The following is a 22,747-nucleotide window of genomic DNA, read 5'->3' on the forward strand; positions in this document are numbered from 1 at the left end:
AAGTCCCACCTTTTGCTGACCCCTCAATGCTCCTCGAAGAAATCAATAAATGGTTTACACCTCCGTGAAAACCCTTCAACCAACCCATGCAAAGCAAATTTAATCTTCTCCAACCTCAGGAATTCTGCCAGGTTGCTCATCCACATCCCTGCCTCGATGGCTCCAAGTCCCACCAACACAACAAAATCAGTTTCCGGGCTATCAGGGAGGCAAAGACCAATACATTGGCCTCACCTCCGGGTCTTCCAACACACCGAATATTGCAACCCCCAACCTCGGGGCCACCCTCACACCTAAAACCTTGGACATAACATAATTTCATAGAATTTACAGTGCAGAAGGAGCCATTCGGCCCATCAAGTCTGCACCGGCCCTTTGGAACAAGCACCCTACACCTCTACCCAATCCCCGTACGCCCACCCAACCTTTTTGGACACGAAGGGCAATTTAGCATGGTCAATCTACCTAACCTGCACATCTGTGAACTGAGGGCGAAACTCACGCAAACACGGGGAGAATGTGCAAACTCCTCATGGACAGTGACCCAGAGCCGGGATCGAACCTGAGACTTTGGCGCCGGGAGCCAGCAGTGCTAACCACTGTGCCGATCTGCATACAATTAAACCCTACGTTCGGCATTCCACGCTCAATCCCGCAATGCCCTAAGCGCCATTGTCAATGGTCTATCGCCAAGGCAAAAAACAACAGGGAGAGTGGGTACACTTGCTTCATCCCACGGTGTAGTCCAACGTACTCCAAACTCACTTAGTTCATCGGCGCCTTATACAGCAACTGGACCCAATCCACAAAACCCTATCCGACCCCAAACTGCCACATCACCTCAAATATGCCCACTCCCCGCGATCAAAAGCCTTCCCTGCATCCATCACCACCACTACCTCAACCTCCTGCCCCCACATTCCCCCCCTCCCCGAGGGTATCATAATCACATTAAGTAACTTCCGCACATTCGCTGACAACTGTCATCATTTCACAAAATCGTCTGATCTTCCCCGATCAACACCGACACACAGTCCTCAATCTGCAATTCAAGCACCTTCACCCAAAGCTTAGCATCGAGATTCAATAACTACATCAGAGGGTACGACTCACATTGCTCTGGGTCCTTATCTTAGAATCAGGGAGATGGTAGCCTGCGGTAATGCAGGGGGGAGTTCCCCCTCTCCCTCACCGCATTATATGCCCTCACCAGCATTGGCCTCAACTCCACCACAAACTTTTTATAAAACTCGACTGGGAACCCGTCCAAGCCCGGGGCCTTAACCATGCCACTCATCACCTCCCGCAGCCCAATGGGGGCCTCCAGCCCCTGAACCGGCCCCTCCCCCACCGTGGGAAGCTCCGACCCATCCAGGAACTGCCTCATTCCCTCTCCCGCCATCAGGGGCTCTGACTCATGGAGTCTCCTATAAAAGGTCTCAAATATCCCATTTGCCCCCTCCAGGTCCATCAGTACTTTACTTCCCTTGTCCGTCACTCTACCAATCTCCCTTGCCGCTGCCTGCTTCCTCAACTGATGTGCCAGCGTCCTACTCACCTTCTTCCCGTACTCATAAATTGCCCGCCTGGCCCTCCGCAACTGCCCTACTCATGCACTATCAATTACGACGAGACAAGAGTAGAGAGTAATCGAGGCTTTATTACGCAGAGATGTGTAGCCTCCCGTAGCTGCTGCCGAAATGGCTGCAGCTCGGAGAGCCCACACATTCATACTCCGCCTACTGGGTGGAGCCAGCAGGCAGGGATCTACCCCTGTACCTGTACTACAGGGGCCTTACCGTAATACACCTCATATGCGGTACATACAACACAACAGTGGTGACTACCACATTCACCCCCTGTTAAAAAAAGAGTCCGACGGGGGTGGTGGAAGGCTATTTAATGTAGGCGTTCAACATTTTAGGAACAGTTCATAAATTCAGACGATCGGGCGCCTTGATCCGTCGTTGCGAGCGCCGCAGTCTCGGTGGCAATTCAGGTGTCGGTGTCTCCGGGAGCGTGTCGACCTCATCTTCATCCCCGGGTGGGACTGAGAGTTCGGCTCAAGTTAGAATCAGAGTATGATGGGAAATGGAATGAGAGTTTGGTCAAGTTAAATCGGAGCCTGATGGGAAATGGAATGTCACGTCTGTATACCAGCTTTGTGAAATAAATTGTTCCTGTGAGAACGCGTTATCATGACCTTGACAGTCTGTGGGAATCTGTGGTGGGAACGAAACACACAGCCGGGGGAAGATTCACTCCTTAGGACTTTTGATAAAGATTTACTATGCTATGAAACTAACTGTATCACTAATCATGGGAAGAAAATAATTACTTAGAGGGGCGTAATTAGCTAATTGTATCACTAATGATTGAAAGGTGTGATGGATTTTGTAAGAATATATAGTCAACTGTAACTGAGAGAAATTTGCTTTTTCACTTGCTGTAACTCTGTCACAGTTGTGCTACAGCCCTGCGGTAAATAAACGGTTATCTGGTGTTCGACTGATGATTACATCTGGACTGCAAAATTTAGTATTATCAGGACCAAAGGGAGGACGGATCGTCCTGGAGCAGGGGCTGTGATGGGGTGTGCTGGGGGGAGGGAGGGTGGCGCCGGGGTGTGGGGTGGGTGTGGGGACCCAGCTGGCGCCAGGTCCCTGAGGGAGACTGTGTCTTGGCGGCCGTCGGGGTACGCTACGTAGGCGTACTGGGGGTTTGTGTGAAGTAGCTGTACCCTCTCAACCAACAGGTCCAACTTGTGGAGCCGCATGTGCTTACGGAGGAAAATCGGTCCTGGAACTGCCAGCCACATTGGGAACAAAACCCCAGAGGTGGACTTCCTGGGGAAGGCAAAGAGACGTTCATGGGGAGTTTAGTTAGTCACCGTGTAAAGGAGCAACCAAATGGAGTGGCGGGTGTCGGGGAGGACCTCCTGCCAGTGAGAGGCCGGGAGATTTCTGGACCATAGGGCCAGCTGGACGGCCTCCCTGACCGTCCCATTCTCCCGCTCCACCTGCCCGTTTCCCTGGGGGTTGTAGCTGGTCGCCTGCTCGAGGCAATGCCCCTGCTGAGCAGGTACTGGCACAGCTCATCGCTCATAAATGAGGATCCCTGGTCGCTGTGAACGTAGGCAGGGAAACCGAACAGAACGAAGATGGTGTTGAGGGCTTTGATGACGGTGGCAGACGTCATATCGGGGCATGGGACGGCGATGGGGAATCTGAAATATTTGTTGACCACGTTAAGAAAGTACGTGTTTCGATTGGTGGAGGGGGGGGGGCCCTTTGAAATCCACGCTGAGGCGTTCAAAGGGGCGGGAGGCCTTCACCAGGTGCACTCAATCTGGCCGGTAGAAATGCAGTTTACACTTCTCGCAGACCTGGCAGTCTCTAGTGATAGCCCTGACTTCCTCGATGGAGTAGGGCAGATTGAGGGCCTTTATGAAGTGATAAAAACGGATGACCCCTGGGTGACAGAGATCGTCGTGCAGGGTCCGGAGTCGGGATAATTGATAGTGTATTAATTTATTACGCTGAGATGTGTAGCCTCAATCATTGCCTACAAAGCGCAAAGAGATAGGGAGGAAAGGGTGGCTAGGCAGAAGCTGGTCGACTCCATACTGGAGGTAGACCGTAAATACTCCGAGGCCCCGACCGTAGAGCTCCTGGCGGAGAGAAAAGAATTACAAAGGAACTTTGACCTGCTCTCCACCAGGAAAGCAGTACACCAACTCCGCCAGGCACGTGGGGCCCTGTACGAACACGGAGACAAAGCCAGCCGCCTGTTGGCACACCAGCTGAGAAAGCAGGCAGCCAGCAGAGAAATTGCGCAAATCAGAGGTACCAGAGGCACGTGGGAAACAGAACCAGAGAGGATTAACGAAACCTTCAAGGCCTTCTACCAAGAGCTGTACACCTCAGAGCCCCCAACGGGGAAGGCTGGGATGAACCGGTTTCTTGATGGACTGGACATACCAGTCGTGGGAGAGGGCAGAAAACGGGATCTGGAAGCACCACTAGCACTGGGAGAGATCATGGAGAGCATTAGCTCCATGCAGACGGGGAAGGCGCCGGGACTGGACGGATTCCCGGCGGACTTCTACAAAAAATTCGCGACAGCGCTGGCCCCGCACCTGCGGGAGATGTTCACAGACTCGCTAGCTAGGGGCACACTGCCACCCACGTTAGCACAGGCCTCAATCTCGCTGATACCTAAGAAAGACAAAGACCCAACGGAATGTGGGTCATACAGACCCATATCTCTGCTGAATGCAGACGCCAAAATACTGGCCAAAATCCTAGCCAAAAGGCTAGAAGACTGTGTACCTGAGGTGGTCACAGAGGACCAGACGGGCTTCGTCAAAGGTAGACAGCTTACCGCGAACATCAAGCGCCTGCTGAACGTGATAATGACCCCCTCCGGGGAGAGAACACAAGAGGTGATCGTCTCCCTGGACGCAGAAAAGGCCTTCGACAGAGTCGAATGGAAATACCTCATAGAGGTACTGGAGCGGTTCGGGCTGGGAACAGGGTTCACCGCTTGGGTAAAACTCCTATACAACGCTCCCATGGCGAGTGTACGGACCAACAATACCAACTCCCAATACTTCCAGCTGCACAGGGGCACCAGACAAGGATGCCCACTGTCCCCGCTGCTGTTCGCACTAGCAATCGAACCGCTAGCAATCGCGCTCAGGGCAGCAAAAAATTGGAGGGGGATCCGAAGGGGAGGTAGAGAGCACAGAGTCTCACTCTATGCGGATGATCTGCTCCTCTATATCTCGGACCCACAAAACAGCATGGACGGAATTATCGCGCTCCTGAAAGAGTTTGGAGCCTTCTCGGGCTACAAACTCAACATGAGCAAAAGCGAGATCTTCCCAGTACACCCGCAAGGGGGGGGGGGGGGGGCAGCACTAAAGGGGCTGCCGTTCAAACAAGCCCGACATAAATTCCGCTACCTGGGGATCCAAATAGCCCATGACTGGAACGGGATCCACAAATGGAACCTCACCAGCCTGACGGAGGAAGTTAAAAAGGACTTGCAAAGATGGAACACACTCCCGCTCTCCCTCGCGGGGAGAGTCCAGACAATCAAAATGAACGTACTGCCCAGGTTCCTCTTCCTGTTTAGATCCATTCCGATCTACATCCCCAAGGCCTTTTTCAAAGCGCTGGACAAACTTATCATGGCGTTCGTATGGGGGGGTAAAAATGCTAGGATCCCAAAGAAGGTCCTACAAAAAACAAAATCCAGGGGGGGGCTAGCCCTCCCGAATCTACAATTCTACCACTGGGCGGCAACAGCCGAGCGAGTAAGGGGATGGATCCAGGAGCCAGAAGCCGAGTGGGTGCGTGCGGAGGAGGCCTCCTGCATGGGAACCTCCCTCCGGGCCCTCGCCACGGCAGCACTCCCATCCCCACCCAAAAAACACTCCAGCAGCCCAGTGGTGACAGCCACCCTCCAATCCTGGAACCAACTGCGGCAGCAATTTGGCCTGTACAAAATGTCGGACAAGGCTCCCATCTGCAACAACCATAGGTTCAAACCAGCACTGACTGACGCCACCTTCAAAAGGTGGAATCAGGACGGGGGGACACTGACAGTCAGGGACCTATACACGGACGACAGGATCGCAACACTGGACGAACTGACAGAGAAATTTCAGCTAGCTGGGGGGAACGAGCTACGGTACCTGCAGCTCAAAAACTTCCTACGAAAGGAGACAAGGACGTACCCACAACCGCCACGACAGACACTACTGGAAGACCTACTGGACGCAAGTATCCTAGAGAAAGGGAACTGTCGTGACATGTATGGCCGACTGGTAGATAGGGACGACACCGTACTGGACGCAACAAGAAGGAAATGGGAGGACGACCTGGGGATGGAGATAGGGTGGGGACTCTGGAGCGAAGCACTGCATAGGGTCAACTCCACCTCCACGTGCGCAAGGCTCAGCCTGACGCAACTAAAAGTGGTACATAGAGCCCACTTAACGAGAAACCGTATGAGTAGGTTCTTCCCGGAGGTGGAGGACAGATGTGAGCGGTGCCAAAGAGGCCCGGCCAACCATGCCCACATGTTCTGGTCTTGCCCCAGACTTGTGGAGTACTGGACAGCCTTCTTCGAGGCTATGTCCAAAGTGGTGGGGGTGATGGTGGAGCCATGCCCGATAGTGGCGGTCTTCGGGGTTTCAGACCAGCCAGATCTATTCCTGGGGAGGAGGGCGGACACCCTTGCCTTTGCCTCCCTGATCGCCCGCCGTAGAATCCTGTTTGGCTGGCGGTCAGCAGCACCGCCCAGAGCTGCAGACTGGCTGTCCGACCTCTCGGAATCTCTCCAAATGGAGAAAATCAAATTCGCCATCCGAGGGTCGGACGACTGCTTCCACAGAACGTGGGAGTCATTCATGCAACTGTTCCGGGACCTGTTTGTGGCCAACGTACAAGAGGAAGAATAGTCGGGTGGCCAAGAATCAGGGGAAAATGGACGGGAATCGGGGGAGGGTAGCCGGGGGGAGGGGTTACGGGCTCGTTATGGGGGTTTGCTGGCAAGCCAAAGCCCAAAACCAAACTATAAATAAATGCCTATAAACATGTGCCTCGGCCATACTGGGGAATGTAAAATATGTATGCTGGCTAAAGGGGGCGGCCACAGTTGTTGTTATGAAGATGCTTACCTGTAAATATTCATGTTAAATTTTTGTGTTTTCTTTTTTTTTCTCTCTAATAATTTGTAATTTGTCATATATAAAATATGAAAACTCAATAAAAAACATTCATAACAAAAGAGATGTGTAGCCTCCCGCAGCTGCTGCCGAAAATGGCTGCAGCTCGGAGAGCCCACAGTTATACTCCGCCTACTGGGCGGAGCCAGCAGGCAGGGATCTACCCCCGTACCTACTACAGGAGCCTTACCGTAATACACCTCATATGCGGTACATACAATACAAGTGGTGACTACCACATCTACCCCCTTCCCCATATATACTAACCCAAACTCCCTCTGGAGCCTCAGTCTCTCCTTCAGCAACCCCTCGCCTGGCGTCACCCGAGTATCTCCTATCCACCCTCAAAGTCGCATCGATCAGCCTTGCCTCTCCTCCTGCTCCACCCTCTCCCTATGTGCCCGAATTGAAATAAAGTCCCCTCTAACTACAGCCATGAATGCCTCCCACAACATGGCAGCTGTATATCCCGATATCATTCAGTTCCACACAACCCCGTACGGCAGCCCTCACCCACTCATACAACCCCTCATTTGCCAACAGCCCTACATCTAACCTCAACTGCGGCCCTTAGGCCACTCCCGAACCACCCACAAATCCATCCAATACGGCGCATGGCCAGAGACCACAATCGTTGAATACCCCGAATACGCCACCCCTGTCCATTACGAAAAAGTCGACCCGGGAATAGCCAGGTGCACATGCCCTCGGCCTCCCAAAGCTCCACGGGTCCTCTTCTCCCCCCCCCCCCCCCCCCCCCTTATGGATTCCATAAACCCCCTCTGCTCCCTAGCCACTGCCAGCCCCCTCAACGACTTCAGGTTCAACCGGACCAGGCTCGAGTCCAGGGCAGCATTAAAATCCACTCCTCCCCCCCCCCCCCCCCACGATCAACCGGTGCGTATCTCAATCCGATATCCTCCCTAACACCCACCTCATCAAATTCACATTATCCGAATTCAGGGCATGAACATTTACCAGGACCACCAGCATCCCAACCAGCTTTGCACTGACCACCACATACCCATCCCTTCAGATCGGCCACAATGCTCCCCACCTCAAATGCCACCCTCTTAATGTTCAACACCTCCACTCCCCTCGCCTTAATATCCAGCCCTGAGTGAAACTCCTGTCCCACTCATCCCCTCCTCAGCCTCATCTCACCCCCACTTTCAGGTGTGTCCCCTGTAAAAGCACCACTTCCGTCTTCAGACTCCTCAGATGCGTGAACACAAGAGACCGTTTAACCAGCCCATTCAACATTCCACGTGACCAGTCTGGTCGGGGGGCTCCCTGTCAACCCCCCTGCCAATCAGCCATACCCCTTCTTGGGCCAGTCCCCTGCCCGCGTCCCGCATCCCTCCAGGCCCACCCTCGGATGTCCACTGCTATCTCTTCCTTCCCAATTGCACCACACTCATGTCAGCAACCCTCCCCCTCACCTCCAAACAAAGAACCAGCCCCATTACCCCCCTCCCCCACACCTTCTTCCTGACGACACAACCACTTCACTTCCGTTAACTAGCCCGCCCAGCTGGCATGGTGGCCGCTGCCCATGGCCTCTAACCCCCCGCAAACTCCAAAGAGCTAACAAAGAAGAACAAAAGGCACACTCGCCATCGCCGCCACCCCGTCGAAACCCAGACCAGACATTCTACCATAAATATGAGGAGAGAGTGAACAGTTTCGACTGATCCTCTCGAGAGTTTAGAAAAATGAGGAGATCAAATTGAGGTTGTATACGATGATAAAGGTATAGATAAAGTAGACGTGGAGCAGATGCTTCCTCTTGTGGGGCATTCTAGAACGAGCAGTCACAGGATAAGAGGTAGCAAATTTAAAACGCAGTTGAGGAGAAACTCCTCAGTTAAGGCCAGGATGAGATCAGCCATGATCGAATGGCGGAGCAGACCAAATAGCCTAACTCTGCTTCTATATCTTATGAACTTATAAATACAACGCTCCTCTCCAAAGTTCAGTGTGCTCACAATCCTCCCAGATCATGATCCTTCATAAAGTCCATCGCCTCCTCTGCCGAGTAAAAATAAAATTCCTGCTTCTGGTGAGTCATCCACAACTGTACAGAGTAAAAAACACAAAACTTCACTCCCTTCTTGAAGAGGGCAGTTTTTACCCAGTTGAATCCGGCTCTCCTCTCCACCAACTCCGCACCCAGGTCTTGGTAGACACCCAGCTCACTCCCTTCTCAGGTACACCTCCTGGTCTGCCTCACCCATTTCAAAATCTTTTCCAAGTCCAAGAAACGGTGCAGCCACACCACCATTGCCCTCAGTGGCACCCCCACCTGCGGCTTCCTCCTCAGCACCCTCTGCACCCAATCCACCTCGACGGGCCGGTTAAAGGCCCCTTCCCCAGCAACTGCTCCAGCATCCTTGCCTCATACTTGGCAGACTCTGCTCCCTCAATGCCCTCAGCCATGCTGACTATCTTCAAATTCTGTCGTCTGGAGCAATTGCTCCAATTTCTCTCTCAGCCTCTTGTTTGTCCACAACCATCTCCAACTCCGTCTCCAGCGAGGCCATGAACTCCTCATGCTCCGCCACTGCCTCTTCCACCTTCGGACTAGCCAGGCCTAGAGCCTCCAACTTCTTCCCCAATTTCTCAATCGCTGCTCTGAGCAGCTCCACCACCTTAGCCAGGTCTTCCGAGGGCTCCCTTCTCTGCGGCAGTAATTTGTTATTTAAAAACTCCACCAGCTGCTCTATCGACCACTGGGCTGGAATGAAGAGATTGTCATATGAGGAACGACTGAGGACTCTGGCTCTGTAATCATTTTAGTTTCGAAGAATGAGGGGGGATCTTATGGAAACTTATAGGATACAGCAAGGCCTGGATAGAGTGGACTTGGAGAGAATGTTTCCACTTGTAGGAAAAACTAGAACCAGATGGCACAATCTCAGACTAAAGATGAGAAGGAATTTCTCATGCCAGAGAATGGTGAATCTGTGGAACTCTTTGCCGCAGAAGGGTGTGGAGGCCAAATCATTGAGTGTCTTTAATTTAGGGATAGATAGGTTCTTGATTAATAAGGGGATCAGGAGTTATGGGGAGAATTAGGAGAATGGGGTGAGAAAATTATCAGCAATGATTGAATGGCGGAGCAGGCTCGATGGGCCGAGTGGCCGAATTCTGCTCCTATGTCTTACGGTCTTATGGGCGGGCAGCACTGCCCCCTCGCCCTCCCGCATCTTAACCTGTGGCACACCACAAAAACTTTCCTGCTCCAGCTTCACTCCTCGTCCTCTGATCCATACCCGATCTCACCAGAGGAGTATTACCTTCCCAAGGCACTCACACATTTTGTACTCAAAATGCCCCCGTACGGGTGGGGAAAGACCAACAAAATCCACCTTGAGCGGGAGTCAACAAATGTGTGACCACTCACTCTGTGGCCGCCACCAGAAGTCCCACCCGGTTGCGTTGAACCAGTACCTCTGCATAATCACCAATGGTTTGGGGTTGTAATGGTCTGCAACAAGCACTACTAGCGCGTTAAAGATCTTTGAATCAAGGACTGCCGGGTAGGTAAGGCTTTTGATCCTCTGAAAGTTGGGGATCTGCAGTATTACCTTTTGTCAGTCGTCTCCTATAGCAGCATTCACCTGGAAGAAATATTACATCCTTTCACTACAGTGGGCCCAATCTTCCATAAAGTAGCATGTTTAAATTCGCTGACTTTGCTCATGTGCTGAGGAATTCAAGTGCGATCCAGACATCCAGAATCGTAACCATAGTTTTTCCACATCACCAGTATAAAATTTTCAGGAGTCTCAAGGTCATATAACACAAGTTTATTCTTAAGGCAAAGTAAAAGCATCAACACGGCATACAGCACGTAGGTCTCAGCTGGGACTACCAATCATGCTGGTCCCAATCCAGCCCAGTTTTCAAATGTTGGTTTCACGAGCCCAGCTGCTTGGCTTCCACCTCTCAAAGGGGGAACTCTTATTCCACGAGCCCCGCCTTGGAGATCAATTGGGTCATCCCTGTGGGTCTCGTGAGGGTTATTAATAATCTTTATTGTCACAAGAAGGCTTACATTAACACTGCAATGAAGTTACTGCGAAAAGCCTCTAGTCGCCACATTCTGGCACCTGTTCGTGTACATTGAGGGAGAATTCAGAATGTCCAAATTACCTAATAACATGTCTTGTGGGAGGAAACCGGAGCACCCAGAGGAAACTGTAGCCACCGAAGTTGGCCACTGCCCGACACAAAATGAAGAATTTAAATGCATGCAGGGAAAACAGGACAATGTAAGGAAAACAGGCAGGCTGCAGAATCTCCCTATGTATTCTGTCTGCAAAGAAACCAGACAGCACTGAAACTAACAGTTGCGCATATTAATTGAGCGATTCCCGGTGATTCCCGGGCACAATGGACACAATCGAGAATAACAAAGGTCAAGCCAGACTCTTCGGCGCCAGCAGGAGTCCCGGACAATAAGTTAGAAACAGCCCCAAGAACCGCCCAGCGATCGGGAAACAGCCCCAGTATTGAGGAATTCAAACCAATCGATTGGTATGAGGTCCAATCGATTGCAAGCAGGTATAGGGTCCGCCCAGATGGGCGCAAAGCCCCTGTGACCTATAAAGGACAGATCCCAAGTTTAGCTCGCTCTCTTAGCCGGCCCACCCAGCAGAACACCTTTGCACCAGCTCTCTAAGAACTTGAACGTGAGAAGGAGGCCTGGCCAACAGCTACACCGACAAGTAAGTGTCCAACCAACGCTCGCTACGAGAATAGACACTCCTGACCCCTTAGCCCGTACCAACTGGGAAGCCTGCAGTCTCAGGACAGAACAAGAGGCCATTGTTCCCTGATCCAGTGTGTTCCCTTATCAAAGATAAGTATTGGCTTATAGTGGTAGGAATAGTTTAGTCCGTTAGTATTAGTTGCATGAGTATCGATTTACTGTGTATTAATAAATGTGTTTGATTGAACCTTACTAACTGGTGTATTGAGTCATTGATCTGAACTTGAACTTGAACCTCGTGGCGGTATCATAAAGATACCTGATAACTCTAGAGCTAAGGAATAAAACAGAGCCAATTGAGTGTAAAGCACTCTCACCAGAATGAGCAACAAAACCCACACAGAACCCGCATAGACAGTGACCCAAGCCGGAAATCATACCTGGGACCTTGGCATGTGAAGCCATAGTGCTAACCACTATGCAACCATGCATGGTATTGTAGCCATCTAAGATGGACACCAGTAATACAAAATGGAAGACTGCAAAGAATACAGGGAAAAACGGACATAGTAAAGAGCAAACAGCTTGCAGAAGCAGTCAGCACTGAGACACTTGCAAAAACCGGTTTCCCGACAGGTGCAGAGTTCAGGCAGCGCTGTAAATGGGAAAACAGTTTACATACTAATGAGGTGATACCGGGACAATCCCGGGCACAATAGATACACTCAAGTATCAATCGATACTTTCAAAAGCGAAGCAGACACGATGGAGCCAGCCAAACCAGGACAATGAGTCCTAAGAACCGCCCCAGCCATCAAGGAACAACCCTAGGATAGGGGGGTTCAAATCATATCGATTGGAAAGAGGCCCAATCGATCCCTAGCAGGTGAGGAAGCCCTCCCCAAGGGGCACGGACCTCCTGGGACCTATAAAAGGTCCCGCACATGGTTCGGTCTCCTGCCTCCGGCCTCCGACTCCAGCCTCCTGTCTTTTACACCAGCCGTCAAGCAGCAGCCATCGATAAGCAAGTGCCAAACGACGATCGCTACCTTGACCCAGGCATTACTTATACCCATGCCGACCAGTAGTAACAAGAAGTTGCAGACCAGAACGGAACAAAGGCCTTGTTCCCTGACCTTGCCTGTTCCTTCTTAGATAAGTATTAGTCGTTTAATGGTAGAAGTAAGTTAGTCTTTAGCGTGTGCATGAGTATTTATTGTAATTGTTATAATAAACTCTAACTGTTTGGACTTACTAATTGGTGTATAGCTTTATTGCTTTGAACTTGACCTTGATACTTGTGACGGTGTCTCTTACGGCACCTGGCGACTCCAGAGCATAGAAACGAGAAACAGAGCCAAGCGAGTGTTAAGCACACTTCCTCTGCTGGAGGAGTGTTAAACACACTTACTCAGAACGAGCAACAGTATCCCTAGGATGTTGATAGTGGTGCCACTGAATGTCAAGATCAGGAAGGGCATGCCGGTTAGCACTGCTGCCTCACAGTGCCAGGGACCCAGGTTCAATTGCGGCTTTGGGTGACTGTTTGGGTGAAGTGTGCACATTCTCCCCGTCTCTGCATGGTTTTCCTCCGGGTTCTCTGGTTTCCTCCCACAATCCAAAGATGTACAGGTTAGGTGAATTGGTCATGCTAAATTGCCCCTTAGCTTCCAACGATGTGCAGGTTAGGTGTGGGTATGGGGATAGTTTGGGGGAGTGGGCCTATGTGTAGGTGCTCTTTCAGAGGGTCAGTGCAGACTCGGTGGGCAAAATGGCCTTCTTCTGCACTGCAGAAATTCTATCGTTCTACAGTGTGAGAATGCTTCTGTGGAACATAAGAACCAACAAAGGTGAGGTGGGCCCAATGGCCTATTTCTGTGCTGTAAATCTATGTGAAGCTGCCAGTAGGAAATACAAACACTATAATGCATTTTACATCCTCAGGCCATCACGATCAACGCATTAACCTTCAGTTTTGCAAATGCAGCAGTGTTTGGAGATATTGATGCTGCTTCAGATCCCGGGAACCTTGAGCTTCAAAGACCCTGAGAGGCCTGGTTATGCAAAAGCTGTGTACAGGGAGTTGTACGGTCTGGTTTTTTTCAGGTAGGGAACTGTACAAGAGAGTTATTGCTGTTGCTGCTATTGCACATTGACACAGAGATATTCAGCTACAGTAGTAGGAGGCCTGAGACCCGAGGCATGGCCTTCCCTCTGCCACCACTTCTCCCCAGTTCAGATTCACGGCCACACTGCAAGCTCCAGACATTCCAGCCAACTCTTATCGTTCAGCCTGAACTCAAGCTCCAGGAACTTGTGAATAAATGTCACCCTGTTACCAACGTAACATAGATAGAATTCATTTGACATGGCCCTGTGCCGACCGCCTCTGCATCATAAGTCACAAAGCTCCACATGGTTGCGAGTATTTAACTCCAGTTCTGATTGTTCCCATCAATAAGCCAAATCTCCCTGCATGTGTTACTCCTGGAAACAAGTAGCTTCAATACTAGAGGCAATGAGAATTAAAATCAAAACCAATCTTACAGATTTAATATCTAGTCAGACAATTAATGAGTGTATTGCACTGAGAATTCCCCTCAACCTCCCCTCCATCCCATTCCCTCCAACCTCCTCTAACACCAAATATTCTCAACATCCCGACTCCTTCCTGACACACCCCTCCAATTCCCACCCACCCCCCCAAACCTTTTCCTGCATTTACAACAATAGTGACTATAATATAAAATAATTTAATTGGCTGTTGAGTACATTGTACATCCTGAGCAACTGCTCGGCCCAGGACCACAAGAAACTTCAGAGAGTTGTGAACACAGCCCAGTCCATCATACGAACCTGCCTCCCATCCATTGACTCCATCTACACCTCCCGCTGCCTGGAGAAGGCAGGCAGCATAATCAAAGACCCCTCCCACCCTGCTTACTCATTCTTCCAACTTCTTCCATCGGGCAAAAGATACAGAAATCTGAGAATACGCACAAACAGACTCAAAAGCAGTTTCTTCCCCGCTGTTACCAGACTCCTAAACGACCCTCTTATGGACTGACCTCATTAACACTACACCCCTGTATGCTTCATCCGATGCCGGTGCTTATGTACACGTGACAATAAACAAATCCAATCCAATCCTGAGATTGTGAACGGTGCCAATAGAAATGCACTTTTTTTCGTATAGAGGCAAGCTTTGGTGTGGCCATAAAAGCAAGGAAGAGAGGCACGCTGCAGCCCAGTCCCAGTTGGACTTGGCCATGGTGCTTTCAATCTGTGAAAACACAGATCAGTTCAATCTAACACAATAAGTGGGTTTTAATATTTTGTATCTTGATTTTGATGAAGGCAACGGAGATGAAACTCTCATGGGAAAAAGGGACGAGTTTACTAAATGGCAACAGAGGGAGTAAGTGAGAAACAGCCCATCCCAGAAAAGAGGCAAAAGCTGAACCAACAGATTTTACAGTGAATGATCTGGATAAACTGCGAGCTCTGGTTAGCTGTTAATAATAATAATAATAATATTCTTTATTGTCACAAGTAGGCTTACATTAACACTGCAATGAAGTTATTGTGAAAATTCCCTAGTCGCCACATTCCGGCACCTGTTCGGATAGACAGATGGAGAATTCAAAATGTCCAAATTACCGAACAGCATGTCTTTCGGGATTTGTGGGAGGAAACCGGAGCACCCGGAGGAAATCCACGCAGACACTGGGAGAACATGCAGACTCCGGACAGTGACCCAAGCCGAGAATCGAACCTGGGACCTTGGCGCTGTGACGCAACAGTGCTAACCACTATGCTACGGTGCCGCCCATACTGGTAGGCCCTATTGCTCAATTTTTCAACCTCAAATAGTATCTGAAAGCTGCACTATTCAGTCAGCTTAAGGACGTTGTGGCAAAATAACTTTGTTCGCCCACCTGGCCTGTTTCTTCCGCAATCGCCAAACGCAGTCAAAATCCTGTTTTAACGCCTCCCACTCTCCCAATCTCATCCCCATACCTGATGCAAATCCTGTTTGAACTTAGCGATCTATAATTAAAAACTCTGACGATGCCGGGTGAAAGTTAATGCATCATCATTTCTCAAGGGGGGAGCATTTGTTATGCCGGTCTGTCAGATCCTATGTTCTGGTTGCTCAGCATGGTTGATGAAAACTCCATTTGAAACACGGAGACCAGGCTCCCCTAGTCCCCAGGTTGGAGTCTAGAATGAACCTCCAGAAAAGGTGGTGGGGGAAGATACGATTGATGTTAGGAAAGGGAGTGGAGCTAGGTTAAATGCTCTTTCAGCAGGATGTGCGGGCTCAATGGGCCAAATGGCCTCCTTCTGCACTGTAAAGATTCTGTGATTGATTCTGTCATTCTGTTTGAAATAGTCTGCATTTTCCTCTCCCAAGCCCTGGTTGGAGCTGCTGGAGCGGCACGCTGGTGCACTCCGGCAGCTCTATACCCCTGGACATAGGCTGGAATTCTCCGGTTGTTGCACTTTATTTTTCCCGCCAGCAGCGCACCACACCCGCAGGTTTCCTGATGGCATAGTGTGGTTACAATGGCAAATTTCATTGGCAAGCGACAGGAAGATAGAATCTCGCCATCAGCTAACGGTGTGCTACCGAGAAACACGCAGCTGAGGAACTGGACAATCCCACCTATAATCCTCGATTCAAGGAACTGAGGATGACGACAAAGGTGTCCCTGTGGGAATACAGCTACTGCAAGAAATGTGGGTTCCTCCTGCATGACTGGCTTCATTAGTGTCAAAGTACATGGAAATAGCAGCTTTGGAAAACATAGCATTGGTCACCTGGGAGACATATGTGAGGCGGTAAATTGTAAAATTTTGCAAATGTCACCATCAGAAGCTGTGAAAAGATGAAGGCGATAAAATTCAGGGCTGTGGTGACTTTGACAGCCATTGGCAATGTATGCACACCTGGCCCTCTTGGAAGGAAGATTTGTTCTAGGAGACTGCAGATGCCAGCACTGATCTGCCTTAAAATCCTCAGTCTCCTGAGGCATTGTTGCTCCATCATATTGAGGGAGTCGATCCTCTGTCTGTATTCCCTTTGCCGAGGGCACCGCCTCCTTAGAACTAGAGCTAGAGCTGCTTCCTCTGTCTTATGTAATAGCATGTGACTGAAGAGACGACAACTACTGCTGGTGGTGTTGATATGGCTGCTCTTCTTGTCCTTCATCAGACATCCATTATATAGAACACAAACTTTTTCAAAGACTGACAGCTGAGAAGTGCAGATCCAATTGGTAAAGTTAAAGTTAGGTGAAGTAACATTCAAAAAGTTGGATATCATCTGTGAAGCAGTGACAGCATGCTTTCAAAAGCAGGGAAGAGGCAATGCAGATTTATATTTTAAAGGAATTCCATCCTGTCACTTTCATTAATCAATGAGTCCCGACTGTTAAAGGCACAATTATTTGATATTTACATACTGAAATGTTTCCCACACGCTTCGGAACACACCCTTGTAAAATCCAGAAATATGCACCATCATGTTGGGTTCCATAACATGCATTTTTCATGCATTTCACCACATGCCCATTGCCAAACCAACAACATCCTCCTCCCCCCCCCCCCCCCCATAGGTAAAATTCAAGTCAATATTTGCAAATCCACTTGCTCTAAAGGGAGTTTTCCACTCGCTGAAATTTATGCTGAGGTTAAAAACACAAGTTGGTGGGTTGCTACTGGCTTCCCAACACTTTGTAAACACGATCCCTGACCACATGCAAACCCACCCAACTTGAGTTATTATGAAATATAAGAAAACTTTAAACCTTTGAAACATTGTTTCATAATGCTCTCTAAAACCCTGTCATTATTCTTACCTCTGTATTTAGACAGTTTGAGTTGTTCAAATTGTCCATTAGGCATCACTGCAGTAGCTTCAAAATCAGGCGCTAGCTTTCCAATCGTAGCTTTTCCAGCAGTCATTCTGAATCAACCTTGAAAAATAATTACTTTTAAAATATAGACATGTTCAATTAATCAAACAGATTATTTTAATCCCTGAATGGCCTTTAATACCTAGTACATAATGTTTAAATCTAATTTATTGGCCAGAATATTCCAGTCCCACCCATGACAGGAAATGTCATGGCGGGATGGAAAATTTTGAAAAAGTAACCAAAAGACTTTCAGCGGGAATTTCTGGACCAGGAAAATTCTGGCCATAGTCTTAATAGACACATCAAACACAGGAATTCAGCATTCCATTAATACTAGCAAGTGTGATAACCCAATAGTACAGATAATCTTTTGCAAATGGCCTAATTGGTCAGAGGGGCTGGTTTAGCTCACCAGACTAAATCGCTGGCTTTTAAAGCAGACCAAGCAGGCCAACAGCACGGTTCAATTCCCGTACCAGCCTCCCCGGACAGGCGCCGGAATGTGGCGACTAGGGGCTTTTCACAGTAACTTCATTGAAGCATACTCGTGACAAGTGATTTTCATTTCATTTTCATAAAAATCGAGTTGTGAATTTGGTTCAGTGGCCTCTTGTATTTGAATCAGAAAATCACATGGCCAATCTCAAACCAGAACTTCAACACAAAATCTTCAGTGTAATAATTAATCTGCATTATCAAGAGGTGTTTTTGCCAACGATACAATAAACAGAAGCAGTTTGATGTACAAGATCTTATGGCACGTTCTCCTGGTGACCCAGCCAAAATTTATCCATCAACCAGCACTACCAAAACATACACTGGCCCAGATTCACTGTATCAGTGCATTTAAGTGTCTGTCATTAGACTAGCATTTGCATGCTGTTTTTATATTTTATACTGCAAGTTGCCAGAAGTACAAGCTGCTAATGAAGCAATGAGAGAGAACGGGCATCTAGGACTTGAGTGAACGGGAGAATGTGTTTTTCATTTACCAAATTGAAGGATTGAGAAATAAACAAAGGAACAACAGAAGGAAGCATAAACTAAAGTGAATTCATTGTCAAATTAGGTACCAAAAAATAAATGGAGGTAAAAAAAAAGGCTGGATTAAGAGAGAAGATAGGTAAACAGGTTTTTAATTTTATGTATTTTAAATCTTCAACAATATCTAATGGGATGAGGCTCCATGGGCTGGATTCTCCATTGCCCGACGCCGATATCGTAGTCGCCGATTGGCAGAGAATCAACTCTGACGCCCAAATAGGGGCGGCGCCGGTTTGACATTGATCAGCCATGCTCCGCCCCCTTTGTTGCAACGGCATTGGCGTATCATCATCATGCCCTGCCGCAATGCTCCACCCCCGATGGGCCGAGTTCCCGATGGCGCGGGACACGTGTGGTCTCAGCGGTCGGGAGCCCGGCGTGGCGGCTGCGGATTGTGACATGCTAGGCTGGGATCCATGCCGCTGGCCCGGGAGGGGGGGTGTGCACTTCCGCGAGGACTGGGGAGACTGGTGGGGGATGGCCAATGGGGTCACGGATAGTGGGTCGGGTCCGCACACGGCAGGCGCCATGTTGTATGGCGTAACCACTGCAGGTCATCAGCCGTGCACATGCGCGGCCTTGAACCAGGCCATTCTCTGGCCGTTTTCAACATGGGATCTGCACCTGGCGCCGCTGCTAGCCCCTCACCGGGCCCATAATCGGTGAGGGTTGGCACCGTTTTCTTTGGTCGTAAACTTCCCGCAAATTCTCCGTTCAAGTCGGCACTTAGCCACTGAAACAGAGAATCCAGGCGCTGGATTTTTAAACAGTTAACTTTCGGTTCCAGAGGTTGATTGGCAGTATTTAAGTCAGCATGTTGTTAAAATTCTACTTGCACTTGTAATGCCGTGTTTAGTTTGTATGTACCATGCAAATAGTTATATCACAGAATTCAATGCACTTCAAAAATGATTGGGTATGGCATTTACCCTCGCTTAGGCAGGTCATGGGCCTTACACATTAATTAGCCTATCTTATTGTTGTTTGTGTGGTTTTGATGTAAGATAAATATGAACATAAGGCGTGTCTATTGCAAGCAATTATATTTTTAAAAGTAATTCATTTCTGTGAGCACTTTGCAATGTTCTGTGTTTGTGACAGTTACTTTATAAATGCAAATTCATTCTTTTTACTTAAAGACTGGCAATTCAGACTGAATTATCTTTTACCATCAACTGTTTTCCTAGAAATACAGATCAAAAGACAGCACTAAAACAAATTTAGATAATGTAAATGTTGCCACAGTCCCAGAGGCTGCTCTTCTCTTTGAGAGTTGACTGGTGGTAGTTTAACCTGAGAGTTACCACACCTCAGGTGAGGGGCAAGGTGAGAGGTTTGTAAATAATCTCAGCCAGCATGGGAATTGAACCCAAACTCTGCTCTGCATCACAAACTAGCCATCCAACCAACTGAGCTAACCAACCCACCACAATTTATACTCACTGAATTCATATGATTATAAATGTGTGTCTGGAAAAGTTTTTGCAGAAATTCAGATAGCTTTATTTTTCTTGTGGTCACTATGTTTGTTCTAATTGCTATTTTTTAGTTAAATATTCTTCGAAATAACAGCTTATAAAAACATAATTTTATTAATCTCTATGTGCTGACCACATGAAGTACAATTGTATAAACATATCACTAAGTAGAGATGACAATAAAGTACTTTTGAAATGTAATCGCTGTTGTAATGTAGGAAACCTGGCAGCATATCTATAACAGTGAGATCCCACAAACAGCAATTTGAGACTGAACCATAATATCAGTTTTATGTCAAAAGCAAAATACTCCAAATGCTGAAAATCTGAAATAAAAACAGAAAATGCTGGAAATATTCAGGTCACATCAATTCTGCTGAAAGATAGTTGACCTGAAAAGCTAATTATTTCTCTCTCCGATGCTGCCAGACCCGCAGAATATTTCTTGTGTTTTCTGTTTTTTCATCTGTTTTAGATGTTGGGAAATATTGTTGAAGAGATTGGAAGAATCCCCTATTCAATTAATGCTGAGGATATTTTACAGACACGAGATGGAAGACAAGATCTTGGTTTAAATGAGAGCATTGCAACTCTCGACAGTGCAGCATGTCTTTGGTACCACATTAAAGTGTCATACACTATTTTCCTAACGAAGGGCATGATTCAACCACCGTCCGCACAGGGGGGCTGGAGCGGCCCAGGTCAGGGTTGCCCCTGGACCTGGGGGCTATGGGCTTTGTGTCTGTGAGGTCTTCAAGCCAATCTAAATTATTGTAGAAACCCACAACAGCTGCAGCCTGTCTAAATGATCAAACTCTTCCAGGAGAGCAATGCTGCAGCTTCTCTCATGAAAGTCAATTTTACCCTTTGACTGTGAGCAGCGTTCAGCTTCACAGCTGAAAACTATTCAAAGGCGAGATGGCCTTGTTAGTTGTGATAGCATCTCATGTTCCTGAACTCTCAAAGTACCTCCTCGAAGGAACAGGTGTCATGTTTGAGAGGACAGGATGTCCTGCAACCTTTGAAGGCTGAACAGTGTACCTGTACTCTAGGACAGTCAGCACCATTGAGACAACTGCTAACAATCAAACAGTAAAGAGCTGGGCTTCACCACTGAGGCCCGTCTTGTGGCGAAAGGGTAACTATCTGGATGAGCAGTGAGCAATTGAGCACGACCTCCCTAATGTGATTGGCAGAGGTCTGGGATCTAGGGGCTACTTACTGATCTGGCCGGGGCTGAGTGTACGGAGCGAAGTTTGCCAGCAATAATTGCTCACTGAATGGCACTCTTGAGAGAAGGTGAGACAGTCATGGTAAGGGTGGGGGAGGCTTGGGGGATTCGAGGGTCCCAAGATGTAAAGCCCGAACTCATTGTCAGTCTCTCTCCTTCCCCAATTCCTTCCAGATACAATATGTTTGCTGGTGTAGATCCCGCTGAAGCTGCCCTCACGTGCTTGTCACAGCCGAGGCAGGCAGATTGCCGAAGGTGGCAGCAAAAGCCATCGCAGGCTGGAGGCAGTACCACACCCTGAACACTTGGCCGCATATCCCGAACACCCTGCCGCCAATCAGGCTGATGAGGGCGCCAGAAGGGGAGTCCAACGATGTGCCACGATGTACAGGAGTTATTGGTTCTTCTGTGGAATCCATGATACACTGTTTCTAGCAAGGGACATGAGTTAGTATGCAAATCCATAATATCCTGGACAAACGAAGGACACAAGTTAGAATGGAATCCATAATAACCGGTTCTTAGTGACTGACGTAAGTCTGTGGAGACAGAATGATGGAAGTAGCCGTAACAAGGGTATGCCTTTTCTGTAAACTACCATTTCCTTCAGGTCAAAGGGAAGATAAGTATGCAAAAGCAGGATAGAAAGTTCTAATGTTTCTATTCGTCCATTTGCCCTGTTTTCTATCGCTTTCTATTGGCTAGAGTTACTGCCCTTCCATCGGTCTAAAATTAAAGCTTAATTGTGATATTATTGATGCATGTGACATGCAAATGAAGGATTACAATGCAATTGCAAAGTCTATTGGTTAATCAAACTATAAATGTTTCTGCTTACCAGATTAATTTAGAGTAACACCAGTGCATCCCACTGGCTTTGCACTCCATGTGCTCTTGTCAATAAAACTTGATCAAAGAGCTCCTGTGTCAGCCTTGAAAGAATTCGACACTTCCATGAAATGAAGTACAGCATATGCTCGGAGTGCAGGATTTGCCACCATCGTTGGGTTTGCCCCAGGTCAAGGAGGCCATCGATGGCACACATGTCACCCTGCGAGCACCAGGTCATCAGGAGTGCCCTATATTAATGGGAAAAGGTTCCACTCCCTGAATGTTCAAATCGTGAGACCACTGTCTCAGGATTATCTACATGTGTGCCCACTATCCTGGGAGCGTGCATGACAGCTACATCCTGGGACACTCAGAGATCCCTGGTGTCTTCCAGGATCACATCTTGGGGGACAAGGGATAGCGCTGAGATGGCTAATGGCGCGGAAACCTGAGACTGAGGCGGAAACCCGTTATAATGAGGCCCATGCTGCCAGCCATGTTGTCATTGAGCGGTGGATCAGGCTGCTCAAAATGCTGTTCCAATGCCTTGACCGTCCTTGCAGGGCTCTACAGTGCAGCCCCAGAGGGTCTCCCATTTTGTGGTGGTCTGCTGTGCCAACCACAATGTGGCACAGCAGCACGGCAACATGCTGAAGTAGGAGGAAGGAAATGCGGCCTCAATCTGAGGAGGGGCTGGAGGACAAGCCCATGGAGGAACTAAAGGATGGAGGACAAGCGGGAACAAATGTCCGACATGCCATGAGCACCAGAGGCCCTCATCATCTC

The 22,747-nt window shown here is 48.7% G+C and overlaps 1 protein-coding gene across 2 annotated transcripts in view; it reads right to left on the reverse strand.

Annotated features, from left to right (window-relative positions):
• LOC119964540 (peroxiredoxin-1-like) overlaps positions 1-22,747 on the reverse strand; it is a 132,733-nt gene that overhangs the window by 87,213 nt on the left and 22,773 nt on the right. For both annotated transcript variants that reach the window (XM_038794170.1, XM_038794171.1), the window contains exon 2: positions 17,318-17,434. In XM_038794170.1, the coding sequence (XP_038650098.1) occupies positions 17,318-17,423 (106 nt within the window). In that variant the 5' untranslated portion in view covers positions 17,424-17,434. The remainder of the gene's footprint in view (positions 1-17,317; positions 17,435-22,747) is intronic.

The sequence above is a fragment of the Scyliorhinus canicula genome, chromosome 4 (assembly GCF_902713615.1).
Source record: "Scyliorhinus canicula chromosome 4, sScyCan1.1, whole genome shotgun sequence".
Classification (NCBI taxonomy): Eukaryota; Metazoa; Chordata; class Chondrichthyes; order Carcharhiniformes; family Scyliorhinidae; genus Scyliorhinus; species Scyliorhinus canicula.